Below are 20,399 nucleotides of genomic sequence, written 5' to 3'. Positions count from 1 at the left end.
AGTGTGTGTGTGTGTGTCAGAGAGAGAGACGGAGAGGGAGTGTATGTGTGAGAGAGAGACAGAGTATGTGTTTGTGTGTGTGTGTGTGTGTGTGTGTAAGAGACAGACACACTCCACATTTGATTTCACACAGTTTGACTCAGACAGATTAAACCTTATAATCATCAAGAATTTATCTGTTTTGAACAAACACCATTTCCCACAAGTCCTAGTTGTTCAGCAGGCAGACGCCCCGGCTGAATGTGTGAAAAAGTGAGTCTGTGATCAGAGGTAGACGTGAACCATGTGTGAAGTCAAAATGATGAGCACAAAAACCCCTAACCCTAAAACCACATCCACTGTTTATTATTACAAATATGTAAAATGACTCTAATGAGTCATAGGTTATTAACAGGTCATACGTTGTATTATGAAAGAAAAAAAATCCCAGTGTTTAATGCAGAACCCCTGGAAACCTCAAACAGATTTAAATCCATAGTTCTCAAAGTCATCAGCAGGTTCTAGTGTTTATTATTGTTTCTCGTGTTTATTATGGGTTCTAGTGTTTATCATGAGTTCTTTTGACATTTTCCATCAGTAGACACATTTTAGTTCAGTTACAGGGTTGCTTTATGGTGTTCTAAAGGCCCACTAGGATGTTCCACAGTTGATCTAAAGGGTTCTACCAATATTTATGGCGGTTCGAGTGTCACTTTACACAGTTCACAACATCCTTAGGGCATTTTAGTTTAATCTAATAATCATTTAGGATGTTCAAGGATTTTTTTTAGGGTGTTTTTTTTCAGTGTTTCATGAAGGTCCTTTTTAACAAAGTTCAACTGTGAATTTCCCAGTTTGGGATCATTAAAGTATATCTAATCTAATCTAACAAAAATCCAGGACATTCTCCAATGGCTTTAGGTGGTCTAGAAGGTTTGAGGGTTAAAGTTGGTCATCTTATCAATGCTTTGAGACACTCATTCATTTCTTTAGTGTTTTCTTGCAACCCTTTAGAATTTCTTAAAGTGGTTCTATGATTCCTTGAGCATTCCTTTGAGAGCCATTAGAACGTTCTCTGTTTCCCTTTGGTGAAAGCTATCCTTGTAGCACTTCTGGTTCTGATGATCATTTTGGGGCTTGATGGGACTTGAGCCTTAGTTAAAAGTCCTCCAATGGTTTTAATGATGGAAGGGATGTTTTCGGTTGTTAAACACCTGCAGCTCTCGAACCTGTAAACACCTACAACACTTAACACCGCTGATGTCTTTAATCCCGTTAGTAGAGTTCCACAGAGCTGGAGAACATCTGGTGAGGAGAACCAAAGCGGTTTTGGTCTGCCGTTACAGGAATATTTCTAATAATTTATTTCATTAAAAAAATTAGCTTTAATAAATAAACTCTGCATAAAAATAATAAAATCTGTGCTTTTATCTGTAAGATCAGGCTCAAAATTTGTCAAACAGGTCGTCGGCTGATGAACTTGTTGCTGCAGCGTCTGCGGAGCGCCGGGGTTTCGGCTGCTTACTGGATCCAGCATGGGGGTCCGTCCTGAACCACACAGAAGAAAGGGGGGGGGGGGCGAACAGGTAAGTGGACTAATGAAGCTGCTTTACAGGAGAGACTTCCTGTTGAGACAGGAAGTGTATCATGTGGCACATAAGAAGCAAGACTAGAAACACATGGGCAGTTTTTATACCTGCTTGTGTGTGTGTGTGTGTGTGTGTGTGTGTGTGTGTGTGTGTGTGTGTGTGTGTGTGTGTGTGTGTGTGTGTGTGTGTGTGTGTGTGTGTGTGAGTAGCAGCACCCCCGCCCTAAGAAGTCAACATCAAATGCTGGACGTGGCGACCGGTCTGCTTCACCACATGACGGCTTACATCTTCCCCCTGAACTTGAACGTAACACAGTGTGACGTTCAGGAGTCAAAGTTTAAGACATTCAGACGACAAACGAGTGGAAAATTAAAAAGACTACGCAGTATTTTATCCTGTTAAAAGGACCAAATTCTCCTTATATGAGGAATAATGGTGTGAAATATGTTGTCGTATTTAGAGAGTGATACCAGCAGCGTTTGTCAGATAGATACCAAGCTTAAGCTAAAACAGCAAATCAACATTTTACGAGGTGTTAGATGCTTCAAGAAGTGATGACATTTTATAAGTTTATGATTTATTGAGTTCTACTGAAGCTTTATGTGGTTGTAGAGATCTATTTGCGTTGAACAGTTCATTATGGAGAATCTACGATTGCTCCGGGTAGCTCTAGATATCTTTCAAGAATTCCAGTTCGCGCTAATTATTGTTTAGGATGCTCTAAGGTTCTTTTTGTGTGGTTCTGTTAATCAGTTAACAATTTCTAGGGCTGTTTTAAATTAGTTTATTGATGCTTTAAGATTTAGAGATAGTTCCAAGGGTCATTTAGGACGTTCTAAGGTTTCTTTCAGCGGTTTTTGGGATTGATTTTGGCAGTCAGTTTTCATACATTACGGTTTCATACATTACGCTTGGTTCTGACAGTCCTTCAGGAGGCTCTTGGATCTGTCCAGGTGGTTCTACAGTTCCTTTGGGTGGTCTTGTGATTGGCTAGTTGACAACGGCATTCTAGATTCCCTTTTGATATCTTAAGCGGTCCTGTGGATGGCTCTTCTAAGAATGTAATCTAATCTTATTTTGGGGGCATAGTTTCGTTTGGTCCGTTAGCTGTGTCGACCAATCAGGACACAGACATGTGATTTGTGCTCTCTATCATCCAACAGTTCAGAGACAACAACAGATATGGAATGAATTAACGTGAAATAACTTCTGCCCTGCTGTAATCCATCAAAGATGGGGCACCTCTCACCTCTGCACACGTGAATCACTGAGAACCCCAAACCAAAGTCGACAGGGGGACCACCAACAAACCCAATGAAGAACTTAAAGCCGCTCAGGAAACAAGGACATGAGATTTCTTCCCTCTATCCGATCCTGGTGTGCGATGATTAGCAAAAATGAGAAGAAATGTTGGGTGTGAGAGAGGAGAGGAGGAGGGAGGCCCTGAGCTCGGTTAAATCGTTCCCAAACAGCGCTGCGCTTCTGGAACCAGTTAGGAGGAAACTAGAGACATGTTCTCTGGAGAGGGGGAGCAGCTCCACGCCGCCGCCGAGGATCACTGGAGGTCTGACGGAGCTGCTCCAGCCTGAGAGCCGAGGTTAAGCTCAGGCACCCAGAAGCCCCCACATGGAGACGGTCTGGTGACATGAACACCAATTATGAGTCTGTCGCTTCAGAAGCTAAACAGAGGTTCAATCTGGAACAGGTAGGGCAGTCGGATTAGGTTTGTCCAAATAAGAGCAACTAAATCACAAGTTCTCTCATTGAAGTACACCAAATTACATTCAAAAATATGTTCTCACTTATCTCGCCAGGTACGTCCATTCAGTTCGTATATCAAAGGTTTAAGGATACGTCCAAACCATTCTCATTTAAAGGTGTGTGAGTTACTATCAGGTCTACACAAAGATAAATCAGATATCCACATATCAAATATTTCAAGACCTACACTGAAACTTGAGGCTTTATGACCTCATGAAATGACTGAGGTGAGAAACTATCCTAAAGTACCTGGTGAGATCACCTTGCTGCCAACATGAAGTATTGGCACTGAATATTTCTACAAATCAGATTCAAATATTCAAGTATTTCATAGTAAAAACAGTAAATATAGAAAATAAAGCATCCTGAATCTCTGTTGGTTCCCCTGGTTGGGGAACCTCGTTTGACGGCCACACATCCACAGACAGAATCATTGAACGGGTCCGTTCACACCTCATAAATACAGAATTCGATCAGGAGCTGAGACCAGCAGCAGAACCTCCTGGTAGAACACAGAATGTAACCAGGCCCACGTCTTGTAGTGATTATTTGTGATGGCTGAGAGCGATCTGTGATGGTTTACAGAAACAGTTCGTGTGTGACGGAGGAAGAGAGTGGCTTTGCATGAGAAACACACACACACACAAACAGACACACACACAGACAGACACACACACTAACAAGGACATGTTATTGGAACTATGATGAGTTAGAATTGAAGAAGATCAGTAGAAACAGCTGTTCAATCAAACCAAAAGTAACCCGAAGGAACCAACAGATGGGATTTGTGTGAGGAACCGTTAGCGTCAGGAGGTGACGGCTGGACCCGACACAGTTAGCTTAGCTCAGCACACAGATTGGACCAGGGGGAACCACTACTCTGGTTCTTGTCTGAACGTCAGAGCCGTCGACTAGTGTCAGATCAGCTGTGATCGGATGTCATCCTGGTTTCTGAGGCGTTCCTGTTTGTCTTCAGTTCCTCTGCTGTCGGAGCGTTGGGCAGAAAAATCACTGAGTTGATCATCAGCAGGACAAAAATACACCTGCTGATCCTCCCTGTAGGAGGCAGCAGAGATGAACAGGTAGAATATAAGAGAAGGAAGGAGGTGGCAAAACTTTGGAAGTCGGACAAATTCAATCAGCTCACACTGGTACAGTTTGGTGAGGAAGCACGATGGAGAGGATGAATAGATGGGAGAGTCGAGTCACATCCCCTTCACCCCACAGAGCTTCCGTGACACTCACAGCTATAGATTCACTATAGCTATAGATGCACTATAGCTATAGATGCACTATAGCTATAGACTCACTATAGCTATAGACTCACTATAGCTATAGATTCACTATAGCTATAGATGCACTATAGCTATAGACTCACTATAGCTATAGATTCACTATAGACTCACTATAGCTGTGACAGCGAATAATATCTCACCTTTTTGTCAAATGTAGATGCTGAATTTATACATTCGCAAATAATTTGTTATTTCACCATCAAAAACTTATTTCAATGTTATTTTATGGAAGGAAACCACTATTGACATGTTTGAGGTGTCACTAAAGCGGAAAAAATTAGTCAGACTCACTGTTCTGCTGACTCAGCTTTTCACTAAAAACTCATTTTTATCCGTTTCTTGGTCAAACCTGGGTGTGTTTGGTTCGATTAACCTGCTTTACTGCCGATATACAGTAGAACGGAAAACGTTACAAACTTTTTTCTTCTGACTTCTTGATGTTTACATAATCATAGAACATAATATCCTGGAGGATCGGTCAAAACACTCTAAGACTGCCAGCAGAGCTGGCCTCCTCCATTGCCAGCTCAAAAATCCCTTCTTCTCGAGGCAGTAAATGTGAAACAGTCGAACAGGAAGTGTATCGGGAGCTCCTGCCACCCTCGTTTCCTTCCTTCGCTGCAAGTTTTGTGATGACCGGGATGTTTGTTTGCTCTTCATCCTGTTGACAAACAGATGCAGAAACAAACAAACCTGACCGCAAAATGTTGAGCAACTCCTTTAATTATTCGTCCTCGTCTGTTCATGTGGTTTCATTCCATTCTGTTCAGGCTCCTTCTTTCCTCCTCCTGCTGCATGAAAGCATGGAGGAAGACTGAAAAATGGAGTGATGGAGATGGAGAAAAACAAAAGCTGAGTGGGCCTGTCAACCACTATGACCCCCCCCAGTAGGTTAACAGATGAAGGGGGGGACTCAAACATCGGTCCGCTGTTGTCAGGGCCGGTAACGGATTCTATGGTCGACGGCTGACAGCTCAGGACTGTTGGTGCCACTCACAGCGACATGTGGACCCGTTTACCCCCGCAGAGCCGATCTAAACGCTGCTGGACAGAACGACAGAACACTCTCCAACCGCTCACATCTAAAAGAAAATTGAATGTAGACACAACCGTCACAGACAGAGAGGGGAGGAGCACAGACCAAAAGTTACACAACTGGTTCTACAAAAACCAGTCATTGGCAATTTATGTCTTCAGTCTCCCCCAGAAATCACTCTCGTTCTGGTTCACTCTGGTTCAGGATGACAGTCGTCATCTTGCTCACAAATTCTAGAGCCGAGCAAGTGATAATTCTGTCCAACACTGGATAGTTTTTGGTTAATCCAGGAAGAGTTTGACAGAAACTCGTCTTTCCTGGATTTGTTCTTGTATTCAGAACTGAATGGGTTCTTTCTGATGCAAGGAAGAACCCAAACCTTCCAACAAAACTCACGGGGACTGTCTGACAGTTTGTGTGTAATCCTTCCAACAATGCAACAATCAAGAAAAGTCAATGAAACAGAAGTTTCTTGGTCAACGTTAGAATAAAAAGGTTTCTCTTCTCATAAGTGAGCGTCCTGATTTCTCTGAAAAATCCTCAACAGGGACTTCTTGCAGGCTGTAAAAAAGAGAAGTTCTTTTTACTTTGAAAACTCTCCTTATTTCCTCCTGACGAAGTCCCACTGAAACATTTTCACATCAGTGATGGACGTCACAAAATCTGAGCATATAAACCCAAAACCATTTGACCAGATATCAATGCTGTTGAAACCTGCTGTAACTTTATTTTAACGGTCTCAAAAGTTCAGGAGACTCAGATCCAAACGTGAGAGCTGATGAAGCTTCCTGATGTTTTCCACACCCTCATTAGTGGAGTTGTGTGTTCACATAAAGTCCACAGTGGAAAAGATCTTCTGTCCTGGGGCTGCTCATCAACAGCTGCTCCGCCTGAAGCCAGGCTACCATGTGTGTGTGCAGTTAGAGAAATAAAACCAGCAAATCATAAACCTGCAGGACAACACCAATAAACTCAGGAAACTGAATCTGATGTTCCCTCCAGAGGAATGTCGTAAAGGTGACGCCCTGAAGGTGGACAGCTGGACCTTCTCTGTGGACAGGGCAGTGATGTGGATCCACCAAGTTGGGGAAGAAGTGTACGAGGAAGAAAAGCAGGAGGAAGAGGAAGAGGAGGAGGGCTGCCAGACATCCCTGGATCAGTAATGGGGCTCTAGATCCATCACAAAAATTGTCATTCTGATTAATGTCTGATGGGATCCAGGTGGCTGAAATCATCCATCAATACTGAGGAAAATATTCTCGCATCACCTGCAGAGATCCCCCAGCAGCAGAAACCATAAATATGTCTCAATCTGTGGCATTTACCCACAATGCACTAAAACTTAACTTTATTAATGATTTAAATATCTGACATACTGACAAGTTTTAATGCTAACGAAGGTTCTGTGTTCTTCTACAGATCTGAAAGATCCCACACACGGTCCAGGTTCACACAGTGAAACAGTCCAGGTTCACACAGTGAAACAGTTCAAGTTCACACCCTTTATTTCCATCCACTGACTACTGTAAAACATGAACATAGTCCTGGTTTCTGCTGAAAATGATTAATTTCTACAACTTTTTTTTGGCTGTGTCCAGTTTATTTACTTTATTGTTCTTCTTGAAGTCGTGAGGTCACAGGAAACCATCGGTGGTGTCACTGAATGTTTTCTGTATCCTTAGTGAATCGCTGCTGCTCACATTCCTTCATATGTTTACTGATTGCTTTGACATAAATCAGCGGTTTACGGCTGCCGCCATATGAATGAGATTAGTTTCGACACTGCTGCCGTCTTGTGTGTGCTTCACCACAACCATTTGAGCGATCAGGTCCACAGAGAGCTCCCACAGACTGGGTGTAACTACCCAATATAAAGAAGATGGCTGACAGGGACATTTATGATGTTTGACTTTCCCATTCAGGGGGGTAAGGAGTGAGAAACAGGGGGGAAATAAGGTGTTTAAATTTAAACTCTCTGCAATAAAATTAATAAATGTAAATGCATTAAATGTGTATTTTGGTTGGAGGTAGCACCTCCTGACTACACGAACAAATCGGTTGCTTAACCTATCAAGATCCACTAAATCATTCCAAGAGAAGATGTTAACCACAAACCACAAAGCTGGAGACGACTTTTTAAGAGGAACTATTTTTCACGCATTGTCAAAACAAACTTGGGCGATACATACAAGGACTGTGACCGCTGTTAAAGACATTAGTTGAGGTCTGAAACGCTGTTCGGTCATTTACCTCTGTCTCTGGGAGCTCGGAGGATTGGGCTGTTTGATCACATGGTCAGGGGTCCTGAGGTGACGAAAGCGCCGCTTACGGGAGGGGGCCACGTCGGTGATGTCCTTCAGGCTGTCCTCCAGTGGACTTGAAGTAGGGGACTCTGTGGAACGCAGGAATCCTTCAGGTTCTGGCATAAAAAGCTTAAAAGAAGGCAGATGTATACTAAAGCCCTCAGAGAGTTCATGATGAGACACCAGAACCAATCCGTTTCCTGCCTCCAACCAAGTAATGAAAGAGAGCGTTCCCTCAGAAATCAAACATACATACTTCCATGGTGAGTGTATGAGCGTGAGCTGCAGTGTTTTCTCATGTCAAACCTCTCTTGACTTAATGGAAGCAGATAAAAAACCTCTTTCCAGAGATTGGATCCAGTTCCATAAGACAAAGCACAGACTTTGTTGTGCATCCAGAAGAGACACTGTTGCTTCTTTGCCATGATTTGGAAATGACTCATGAGAAAAGTATCATGAAAACTAAGAGAAACCTTCCTGAATGAGCAGTGAGGTTAGCTAGCACAGTTAGCCTCTAGTCAGATAAGTGGCCTAACATTGGTTTCGGGCTTTAAACAGCAGAGCTGCAGAGGCCGTGATGAATCTGAAAACTGAACAGTCTTCATATTAAAAATCAGTGCAACGCCCTAGAAGGTTGTGGAGTTTGAATGCTGAACAAAGGTGATGATGGGATGATACACTTCCAGGTGTGTGCTGGAATTAATCTCTAACATTTCGGATCAACAGCAGGTTCTGGAATTCCCAGCAGTCTGAGGTGTAGATTTTTTTCAACACTCCTGCATCTCGGTGTGACTTTCCTCTGTCCTTCTATATAAAGATGATGTCAGGAATCAGTGTATAGAAATCCACAGAAGAAGACGGGTCCCCGCCCACCAATCAGCACGTTCTCCAGGGATTACAGAACCGAGGCCCGCTGTGACCGAGCCAGCGGCAGCAGGATGACAGCTCTAATGCTAAGCACAGCTGACATATTTCTGTCAGCTGAGGGGAGAGGCTGGTTTCCACATTATCGTCCCTTTTTTTTTTAAAGCACTCGTCCCTTTTTTAAAGCACTGACAGTGAAGCAGTCTGTTAAACTGTCTGTTAACCTCAGTGACCCAGTAGCCCAAGACAAACCAACCAAACAGGTGTCAGGTGTGTCTGTTCCCCTTTTTCCCATTTCATGGTTCTTCTGGTTTTCAATCCACCACATTTTCAATGCACGTGTGTATTAGATTATTATTAGATTATAATATATTAGATTATTAAAGATATTACTGCCAGTATGTCTGCAGTCCTGCAGCTAACATTGGCATGTCTAAATCCTGTGCTACCGCTAATGTTAGCATGCCTGCAGCCACTGATCTGAACCCACCATAAACATTTCAGGACATTCAAACCTTGATGACATTAATATATAATTAATTACCATTTTGATTCATTGGCTGTACTTTTATTCACTCTTTCCGATGAAATTTGCAGGGTGTAGCATTTTTATTAGCAATAGCACACACACCATGCATTCTTTTGTCCAGTAATGTGTCGAATATTTATGATTTTTCTTTTCAGGTTGATTAAGGTATTATTATAGTAAATCAGTGAGTAAAGTAAAACTGGAATATTGAGAAACTTAATTCCAGGTAGAGGTATCGGTTTCACAAACCCATATGTGATAGATTGAAAATAAATCTGATCAATCATTTTGGTTGGTTTAAAAGTAAAGACATCAGATTTCCTGTACTTATTTATTGGGCGAGATTTAAAGCCTGGCACCAGCAGCCTGGACATCAACAACAGAGTGTATTGTTGTGTGGATCAAACCTGAAACTGTTCATTAGGGGCCGTCTCTATACAAACCGCAAAAACATCCACAGTATAACTACAAACTCCCTGAAACGTCCCTCCGTGTCTCTATCTGCTGGCTTTAACTGGCAACGCGCTGCCATCTGAGTCACTGTCGTAGCAACGGAATCAACACAAATCCTAAAAGATTTTCCTCATCAGATGGAGGGGAAGGCCCAGAAAGGACGACACCATCAACCCTTCCCCCACCCCCCAAATAATCCAACCGGTTTCTGGACGACTCAACATATGAGGAGGTGGAAAAATCGTGGATGTAAACAGCTAAGAGCAAGGCAAAAACGTCTCAAAAAACCCCCCAGAATTTCCCAGGATGGGTTTTTGGTGTTCAGCTCTTAACTTGTGTAACACACACACACACACACACACACACACACACACACCAATGCAACATACATGTCAGCCTCTGCTGGGGGACGTTAATCACAACCAGACTGTTTGGGGTCCGCAGGTTGATGAAGTGTAACATCAACCTGAGGAGTTGCTTGTATTTAAAGGTGTTTGGGGGCCATCAGCCGACAGAGGCCCCGGACCCTACGTTATATAACCCCTCAGTGACGTCAGGGTTAGTGTATGAAACACACTCCGCTCCCATGACAACAGCTGAACGTGTGTCTGCAGTCATATTTCACCAGGAAAACATATTCTGTTTTTGTCAGCGGGTAGCCGTATTTATCTCTGCTGGCTTCCAGCAGCTCTGCTGGTCGCCTTCACCAAGTGTTTCCGGCACCTGCAAAGGAAACGTTCTGTGATTTAGCATCAGCGTCTCTGTTCAGCCCTGAAGTCCTCCTGTCCGTTCCTCAGGTTTATCATCTTCTCAGACAAGAAGATGATAAATGTTTGATCTTGTTCACCTGAGAGGCTTCAATACGGGTCACATGGTGAAGACTGTGAGTGAGATCGGACAGAAGATCGGACCAGTCTTACCCCTGGATGGTAAAGTCGGGGCTGGAGGCAAATTCATCCTCTCTGGCTCCTCGTCGGTACTTCCTCCATATTCATCCTCCTCTTCCTCCCCTGCTGCTCGGTCTGCTTTTACAGAATCCTCCTTTTTCTCTGCTTCAGCACTCCTACCACAGACACCACAGAGTTCATATCAAGAGCAAGCAACAAAGTATTTTCACAAGTGAGGAAAATGTGCAGCTGAAATGCTCTATATCGACAAAAGTATTGGGACACTTGTCCCAAACATCTACAGCTGTTACAACATCCAGTTCCCAAATCACCAAAACAGTTTTTTGCTTTAGGGCACAGATGTCGTGTAGTGTGGTAAGTTGTAGGGATAGAACTGCAGTAAACGTCTCCGTCTACAGAAGCGTAACGCTTTCCCTTCATTCTAACCGGGGCATCTGGCCCACACCCTGAAAACTAGCCCCATCCCATAATCCCTCCCTCCACCAAACTTAACAGTCGGCACAATCAAACACTGTTTCTGTGCTTCGCACCACTCCATCCATTTGATACTTGGCATCGTGCTCAGTGATGTAAGGCTGGCATGCATCTGTTCGGCCGTGAAAACCCATTTCATAAAGCTCCCGGCTCAGGTTAATGCCAGAGGAGGTTTGGAACCCTGTGATTTCTGGTTCTACAGAGAGTCTGTGCTTTACACACATCAAAACACCAACACATCGGTGACCCGCCCCGAGACGTTACGTGGTCAGAGACCTCGGGACTGAGTCGTTGTTGTTCATAAACCTTTCAATACCACCAATAGCTGACTGCGGAATATCCTGCAGGAAAGTGACGTCATATGACAGAACCACCCCAGAATTCACTGGCTTCTTCAGAACAACATATTCTTACACTGTTAGTAAATGCAGACTGCAGAGACGAGACTGACTTTATGCACCTGTGGAACAGGTTCGGAAGGAAACATCTGAATTCAACTACAATGGTGTGTCCCAATACTTTTGTCCATAAAGTTGACAGTTTTGGGCCTACAGGCTGTACCTGGAGTCCTGCAGCTCTGTGATGGACTCCTGCAGACTTCGGATCTTGGCCTTCTTCTCGTTCAGGACTACGACGAACCGAGAATAGAGCTCCGCCTCCAGGGCTTCTTTACCTCCAGCATAACGTTTCAGTCTGAAACACAGAAACAAATAAGCGATGCCTCTTCCCACAACCCTCTCTTGGATGTCAGGAGAAGTTTACGAGTGTTTCCGTCTGGCAGCATCACAGTGCTTTCTCCGATCGCTGATGGATCGAGCGGTCAAGGCAGTGATTACAAAACCATGAAACACACAAGGCGAGCAGCTCATGGCATCAAACCAGCTCGTCTTTCATAAGAATGTAAAGGATGTTTGAATCTGAAGCCTTGCAGGCTGGTAATTTTATCAAACATCTAAACTGATGAAGAAAATCCTTACAAACCAGTTTTATAAATCAGTTATAATCTTGAAAAATCATTCACTGGAGCAGCGGCTGTCAATTAATTCCACCTATTTCCATAATTTATCTCGATCTGGTTGATTAAAAAGTACCGTTCAAATGTGAAATTTGTGAGGTGCTCTAAAAAATTTAAGGTTTTAGGGAGAACCAATGAGGTACCCCCCCTTCCCCCAAAGAAATCGGATGCACCCCCCTTACAACGGACCACAGAACTGGGACAGGGCCTTCAAGGCGTACTAGTTTGTTGTTCAGGACACTCGACGAGGCCTTTACAGTAACATGCATGATGAACAGGTGGGCTCATGTGAACCATGGGGCCCCTCTTGGGTGAGATCAGCTCACTGTGTGCCCCCCCACCCCCCCGATACACGAGTCGGATAATAGCTCAGCAGGAAACCTGTGATGGATTTAGGGGAACTAAAACTTTTAACCATGCCTGTGTCAGAATGTGCGTTGCCGGTTTCCCAAAAATGACTTGACGTCACCTTCATCACCGAGCAAACAGTCTGAGGCTCCGACATGAGGTTCTGATTATATTTATAGTTTATGGTTGCATTCAGGCAAAGAGGAAAGTAAATAAGACAATAGCCCTTCTCAGAAGTTTGAGTTATACAAGAATGGAAGTACTCAGATCCTCTACGTCAGTGAAGGTATCCATAAAGGTATTCCTGCAAATGGTAATCAAACTGTATTTTATTTATTTACGAAGATCTTCTTGCTGACAATCCAACAATGTGGCTCCCTCTGGTCTCTGATCATCATCGTGTTAACAATGAGCTCAGGAAATTTAAATATTTAAATATGACTCTACACAGATGTGGAAGAAGTAGTAGAAACATTCCACGTGGAGACGTTGTCCCTTTTCAGCAATTTAAAAACTTATAACTGATATATAATGGTGTGAATGTGTGTTTGTGCTGAATATATAAGGTCTATGTTAAAAATTTTAAGGGATTAAAACATTTTCACAGCGTGTTTTCCAACTTTGCTGTGTAAGTTTGACTGATATGAATATAACAACGTCCATTCTGTTCATCATTAACTTGAAATTATTTTAATCTAACGTGGAAAAAAAACCTTAAATTTATCAAGTTTCCAGCAGTAATGCTCCTCCTGATGGATTGACACACCCTGCTGGATGACATCAGACAGAAATAGAAAAAACATTCCTAAACTGGGTCAATAAATGCATTTTTGAATCCGTTGAGTGTATTTATTTTATGTCTTGTATAATTATATTCACATAGATGTATTATAATCTGAGTTTGAGACCATTTCCTGTTCAAATAATGGTTTGGCGATGATGAACTGTTTTTACTGTGTTTTACTGCGTTTACTCTGCGGTGATGCGCCGGTGCTCTTCACTGAGTCGTCGGTTTTCCTCCTCCAGCTTGTGGTTGTGGTTCTCCAGCGTGGTTCCCTTCTGCAGGCTGTGGACCAGCAACTCCCTCACTGCCTCTGCCGGCTGCGGGACGGCGTCCAGGAGAACAGAACCCAACCGAAACTGAGATGAAAAGTCAATGAGCAACGAACGGAGATGAGCTGCTCCATCACGCCACTAATCGTGCTAAAACAAACCTCGTCTCCTGGGAAACGGAGTTTTAAGTCAGTCACAGCGCTGCTATGTTTACACAATGATAAGAGGCTGAGCAGCGAACATCGCCGCTGACCTCTGACCCCTACCTCCCTACATAGCTGACCTTTACTGGGGAGACACAGCGGTATGTCTGCAGGTATCTGTTCAAACTGGATAAGAGGAGATAAGATGATCTGTTGTTTTCTAAAGTGGTCGGCAGACTGGAAAAACACGACAGTCGCCATAGGAAGATATAGGCTTTACTATCCTACTGCTAATGCTAATTTATTAGCTTTCATAAAAGATTTCTCAACTTTTCCCAGATTATATGAAATTATACCAAAAAAAAAGCATTAATAATTTATATCCTAAATACTTCACATGTACATTATGCGTTGTTGAACTTCACAGCCCGAGTTATAGATTTACCTTTAAACAGAGGCACTGTAGAAGCTCTGACACGTTGGTGCTTATGCTAGTGGAGCTTTTTAGCATGCTAACGGTTGCTTATTAGCAATAAACGCAGCACAGGCTGATCATTCAGTTCATGTCACTCATCATTTGAGCAGAAGGAAGAGCTTTTGTCTTTTCGCTGAGTTGTGGAGTTGCTGGTCAGCTGCTGTTGTTGACCGGTCTGAGATGCTGGCTCAAACACTGTTAATGTGGGCAAACTCATGTCGTCATGGAGACGCTTCAAAAGCTGTTCCCGACTTGCTGATTCAAACCAACCGACTGCAGGATGCTTTCATTTGAGGTCCAACTCCACCGACTCTAACGGCGCTGGAGGTTGGCTGATGTGAAGCTCATGAATAGAACAGAAGGGACTCGATCCAAACTCCAGAGGGGGCAGGATCACCCCACCCCAGCGTCACCCCACCAGGACTTAACGCCCTGACACTGTTTGAGTTGTAACATTTACTTTAAATCATATCTAAATTAAAACGCTATAAATAACCACAAATGTTTTCATCCAGCAGATCCCAATTTTCTCATCCGACTTCATGGACAACAATGATTGGACAAAAATGGAATTACAGTATCTGGATCCAATTCATAATGTGGATCTAGTCATCCAGAATGCTTAATTCCCTACAGTGGGACAATAAATAATGTGGGAACCACCCATCAGGATCAATAGAAGAAGACTGATGACTGTAACGGATTCACATTAAAAACCAACAGTCAGACATCAAACGGTGAGAAACAACACAGAAACCGTGATGAAACCAGTTTCTGCAGCACCCAACAGTGTTCATACAGATGAATGGAAACCCTTTCAACCAGTATAATAAATAATGGTGGTTAACCCAAACAGTGGGTAAAAGTTGTGGCAGGCATAGCTGTGGCTGTTGTTAGCTAGCCTGCATTAGCAGAGCACCAAAGTTAACATGTCAGAAAACGATCTGACTAAACTGATAACGATTGATATGCAATCAGTTAAATAATGGTTGAATTGAAACAGACAGTTTCTCAAGGATATCAAAAACCCTTTTCTGTTCTATTCAAACGGTTTGTTGAACAATGCAGTTACTGGTTGACCATCTGACGGTGATTAAGACATGTGATACAGGATCGGTTGTGAGTCTTAACATCGACTTCAGCCGTCTGATAATAGAAAACATCTCTGAACATGAGCCGACATGAAAACCACACGTCTGTCATCACAAACGTTCCGTCTGCGACACGACGTCAGGCCGTCCCAGCGGGAAGTGTGTGAGGTTTGCAGCTCAGATGACACCTGTACCTGTGTGTATGTCTGAGCCACGATCACACGGTGAACAACCAGACGTTAGACCGAGCCCTTTCATTATGACTCACAGCCATATGAACGATGAAATGCCATCTGACGACATCTCGGAACGCTTCTGCTAACCCAGCAGTGACCTCTAGAACAGAGGCACTGATTCATTTCCTCTTCGATGTGAACGGCGCATCCAGATTTCCTGTCTGTTGTAATTACCATGGCAACAGATGTTTTGCGTCTACATCGTGAAGGTGAGATCAGGCAGCTGACCCCTAAACACAGATCATTCAACCGGTTGCTAAATGCCATCGTGCTCATCATGAGTCACGTGTTCCGTGTGTCGACTTGAATGTGTCTCGAGCATGCTTCAGACAGTTTTATCATGTTTTCATTCCTCAGTTCTTTTCTGATCACATTTATCCGTCTGAAACGAGGAAAAGTTGACGCTGATCATTCATATTAGTACTCAGTTTGTGCTTCTAGCTTGGTGGAACACATGATGTCAGAAGAGAATCTAAAGTCTTGGTTCGTTTTTGATCCACGCTGCCTGATTGTGATGCTTTGTTTGAGTTTCTGTGAGAAACACTAAAAGTCATAAACCTGAAGACAAACTGAACTATGCCCATGAAAATAAATTCAGATAATTTTTTAGCTAATGTTGTGCATTTAACCTAAGATTTATTGTTGTGATCAAAACTTCTGGTCTGTGAACGGTTTTATGTGAGGACTGACTGTGGAGATTACATTGATTTGTAACTTTCATATTATCTAAATCACATGAAAATAACTAATAAAAGACCGTCCACAGATCTGAAGCTCATCACAGTCCACATTATCCTAAACAGTTGTTACGCTGGTGAAGACAGCACTGAGATTCCTGGACTAACAGAAGATTTAACACTATCAATCACCTCCTCCAAACCAGCTTGTGAAGCTTTTGCGGATTTCAAAAGTTATCTGACATCACAGCTTTGATCTACGATCAATATTTCACTGATAAAACACTCCAGTCCTTTAAGGGTTAAACCTCGTGGAATGTTGGAACAAACACATCCTGTGGTGACATCACAAACCCCATGGAGTCTGGGGTTCACCTACCGACAGGTCCTTCTCCACCTTCTCGTAGGCCAGCGTGACGGAGGAGGTGCGGGGGGGCGGAGACGGCATCAGGATGAAGCTGTAGGTGGAGGACGCCTCCGTCAGAGCCTGCAGGAGGTCCTGGGCGTATCGCTGAGTCGGCATCTCCAGCTCCTCGGCCTCGCCGCGGAGCGCCGCCGCGTTCACTGCAACGTCAGGAGGATACTTACTGACGGTAGGACTACACACAGGCTAACAGTAGGACTACACACACACACAGGCTTTGAATCAGGGGTGTATAAACGTCGCCATGGATCAATAGCAGCGTTTAGGGTTAGGGTCTCAGCACATCGTCTAGACCTGTTTTTCAGCACCTCGTTCAATCCTGACATGGCTGAAAAATCTTCCTCTGAGTCTAAGGTCAACAACGGCATGCTCCAAATGAAGTGGGAAGTGTGTGTGTGTGTGTGTGTGTGTGTGTGTGTGAGTGTGTGTCAGGTCTCGCCGACCAGCCATCAAGTGAGCATAAATCTGTCAGATCCATGGTGTTAAATGTCTTAAGGTCACACTACGTGACATTTTTACCTTCTCCTCTCCAAGCACCCTGTCCATCAGTCAGCAGCAACTGGAAGCCTGAATCTAAGCCCCGCCCACTCCAGTCCACTCTCAGAAAGTAGGAGGAGTCACAGTCAGATGAGACGTGAATCTGACGCGTCGATGTGGACATATCTGCAAATGCCAGGCTGGAAAAAAAGCACGAAGTTGAGGACAGCTCTGGTTTTTCTGCTCGGGTACACATTGACTGCTCTTTTCAATATTTACTATATCTTCAAAATCATTATGTTGATGCTAAGTCTAGTAAAAGGCTAAGCTAACATCACCCCAAACAAAGACACAGGTCAAAGTGATAACATGATGACAACACAATACTGCCGCATTGAGGATCCTTGAAATCAGAAGGTACCAAATCACCACGTAAATTTATGTTGCTTTATGTTAAAGAAACAAATTCTGAACTGAGTTTTTTTATTTCTTATTTTGAGTATTTCTAACCAAGCACATGTGATTTAGCCAACATGGCCCAAATGTAATGTCTCTGACTAGTGTTGTCCTGGACCAGGTAGAGATCTACCAAAACTCAAACGGTTGCTCTGACTTCATTTTCCTGGCCTTGGTCGCAGCCGGTTCACATGCCAACGAACACTTTGCTTCTGGTGCAAGCATTATGCAAAACAGCCAGGTGGAGAAAAGCGTCTTGGCTGCATGTACACGCTGTGGGAGGGGTTTTTACAGAATGGAAAACATACTGAAGGGAAAATGAATCTGCAAACCATCACACACCAAAAGAAAATTAAAAACCTCGGCCAAAGGAGAAAACACTGGACGCTTGTCTGTTGTTGAGCCATGAGAAAAGGAACTACGTCATAAAAAACCTTCAGAAACTCTCACATTTCTTATTTGGCAAAATGAACTTCAAATTCTGGTGGTCTGTCCAGAAATCCTCATAACACAGCGATTATTACAACCTCAACACTATATAAGAATATATAGAACAGCACATTATATTACAATCTTATGTAATTATGACTTAGTTAACGTTCTGCCACTATTAGTAAATATAAATGAATAAACTTGAAAAAATATAACCAAAGATTATATTGTGATGATCAAACTTGACATACTATGGGGCTAATTCGTGTTAGTTCCACCTGTAATTCTGTAACAGTGACAGGGAACATGTGACTGAATTATCTACTTAATTAAGTATTTTCTTTAACATTATATAAACTTATTCGGACAGTACACGCAGAAAAAAGCTCAGGTGAATAAAGTATCTTAGTTACTGATAATGGTATTTGATGTGAGTGCTGTACATCTACAGGAGGTTGTCCTTCTGTTCAGAACCAGAACCGCAGTAAACATCCTCCTCCTCCCCACGAGTGAACATCTAGCACTCTGACGCTGTCTGTAAACACGAGCACGTGATGTAAAGAACGTAAAAGTACTCGATTACTCCTCCAGAAGAATTTTCTACATCAGTTCTCACCGATAGCTCACTGTGTGCTCGTCCGATGGTTTATTTTATCCACTGACGAACTCGTCTTGTAGTTTTATTGACTCGCAGCAGCACCGGTCGCTAAGTGCAACGTCATCACCACGCGACACTGCCAGTTTGTGTACAGGGGCGGGCCTAGAAATGAAAGCTCTGCAGGGGCCAACCCGTTTTCCAAATATCAAATATTATTTTGACAATAACACTACTTTTTTTTTACTATTTTGTTTCTATATTATATTATATTATATTATATTATATTATATTATATTATATTATTTTATTTTATGTTATGTTATGTTATGTTATGTTATGTTATGTTATATTATATTATATTATATTATATTATATTATATTATATTATATTATGTTATATTATATATTATAAATATATAAATATTTATACACATATACTGTATAACAGGTACACACACACACACACACACACATACACACACACACACACATACACACACACACACACACACACACACATACACACACACACACACACACACACACACACACACACACACACACACACACACACACACACACACACACACACACACACACACACACACACACACACACACACATTGTAAGAACAACATCTGATATTGGCTGCTGATCCAGAACACTTCTCTCGCTCATGCTGCATTTTCCCATCATCCCTATAAAAGACCCTGAGATAATTAAATCAGTGGTATCTGGTGATTTTGGTGAAAAGTTAAATATTTGGAAAATCACAGGACTTAGAATTGAACATTTCCTTTATTTCAGCAACAAGCAATACTCCCTCTTAAAATGTATGAGTTTTTTGTGTGTGACTGTATTCAATTGTTCCCCATTTCAAAGACTATTCAAGTAAAAGATGACAGACTCAGATGTAATCCTGTGTTGTCCTTTTAACCCCTAAATTTCACAGCACACTGTAGCAGTAGATATTCAGGTTCATAAAACTACTACGTTCAACAACAGGAACTAAGTAATTAATAATAATAATAAACGTCTTTTGTCTCCATGTTGATGTGGCTTCCTTGTCAGAGAGGCTAAGGCAACAAGCTGTGTGCCACATGTTGTTGAGAGGGAAATGAAGGGATTACTGCATGACTAAGGTTTGAGTTCTGCAAACAGACACTCTTTCCAAGAATAATTGCTTTAAGAAGCGGCTCTGACATTAGAACGCTTTCAGTTAAGGAAACGTGTGTGTGTGTGCGTGTGTGTGTGTGTGTAACCTGTGCAGCTTTCCCAGGTGGCCTCTCATGCGTGATAGTATGACTTAAGGACTGTGGGAAAAGAGTGAATCAGAGTAAAGTTTCAGGACCGTAACTGCCAAACAGCCAATCAAATGTCACTAAATCCCACCTCAAAACAGTGATCGTCCAATCTTTGCTTTAAAAAAAACAAAAAAAAGAGACAGCCATGATATATGATGGGGTAAATTATTACATCCATCAGTATTTGATATGTTCACATGTTGAAGTTGTTCATGGAGCTGAACTCTGATGTTTTCAGAGAACCTGATTTAACTTTTAGTCCTCATTAACAAAAACAACTCTGAGCTCTGACCTTTAATAATAAAGGCTAACAGACCTGCTGATCTATATTAAAATTAAATTGGATCTGTGCTGGTCCAAAACCCATCCTTTCACCTTTCATGAAAAGCAGTTTGGTGGTTTTTTTAAAAAATTGTACCAGCGTCAACAGTACAATTTAAGAACTGTATTTTGTCTAAGATAGCTAACCAGCTAACCAG

At 42.5% G+C, this 20,399-nt stretch overlaps 1 protein-coding gene across 2 annotated transcripts; it reads right to left on the bottom strand.

Moving 5' to 3' along the window:
• Positions 1-2: 2 nt before the first annotated feature.
• xrcc4 (X-ray repair complementing defective repair in Chinese hamster cells 4) lies at positions 3-18,749 on the bottom strand. 2 transcript variants are annotated; one of them, XM_068334921.1, is made up of 9 exons: positions 18,635-18,697; positions 18,432-18,553; positions 17,173-17,330; positions 16,609-16,793; positions 13,528-13,694; positions 11,753-11,884; positions 10,730-10,872; positions 7,911-8,052; positions 3-1,527 (listed from the first exon to the last, which is right to left on the bottom strand). In XM_068334921.1, exons 2-9 carry the CDS (start codon positions 18,461-18,463, stop codon positions 1,425-1,427), a joined length of 1,062 nt encoding a protein of 353 aa, XP_068191022.1. In that variant the 5' UTR covers positions 18,464-18,553; positions 18,635-18,697; the 3' UTR covers positions 3-1,424. The 2 variants fall into 2 exon arrangements, with proteins under 2 accessions (XP_068191022.1, XP_068191023.1); XM_068334922.1 differs by lacking the exon at positions 18,432-18,553 and having other exon boundaries at positions 4-1,527; positions 18,635-18,749.
• Positions 18,750-20,399: the final 1,650 nt, after the last annotated feature.

This window comes from Antennarius striatus, chromosome 15 (assembly GCF_040054535.1).
Source record: "Antennarius striatus isolate MH-2024 chromosome 15, ASM4005453v1, whole genome shotgun sequence".
In the NCBI taxonomy this organism is placed as follows: Eukaryota; Metazoa; Chordata; class Actinopteri; order Lophiiformes; family Antennariidae; genus Antennarius; species Antennarius striatus.
This window is presented reverse-complemented; position numbering and strand designations above follow the sequence as displayed.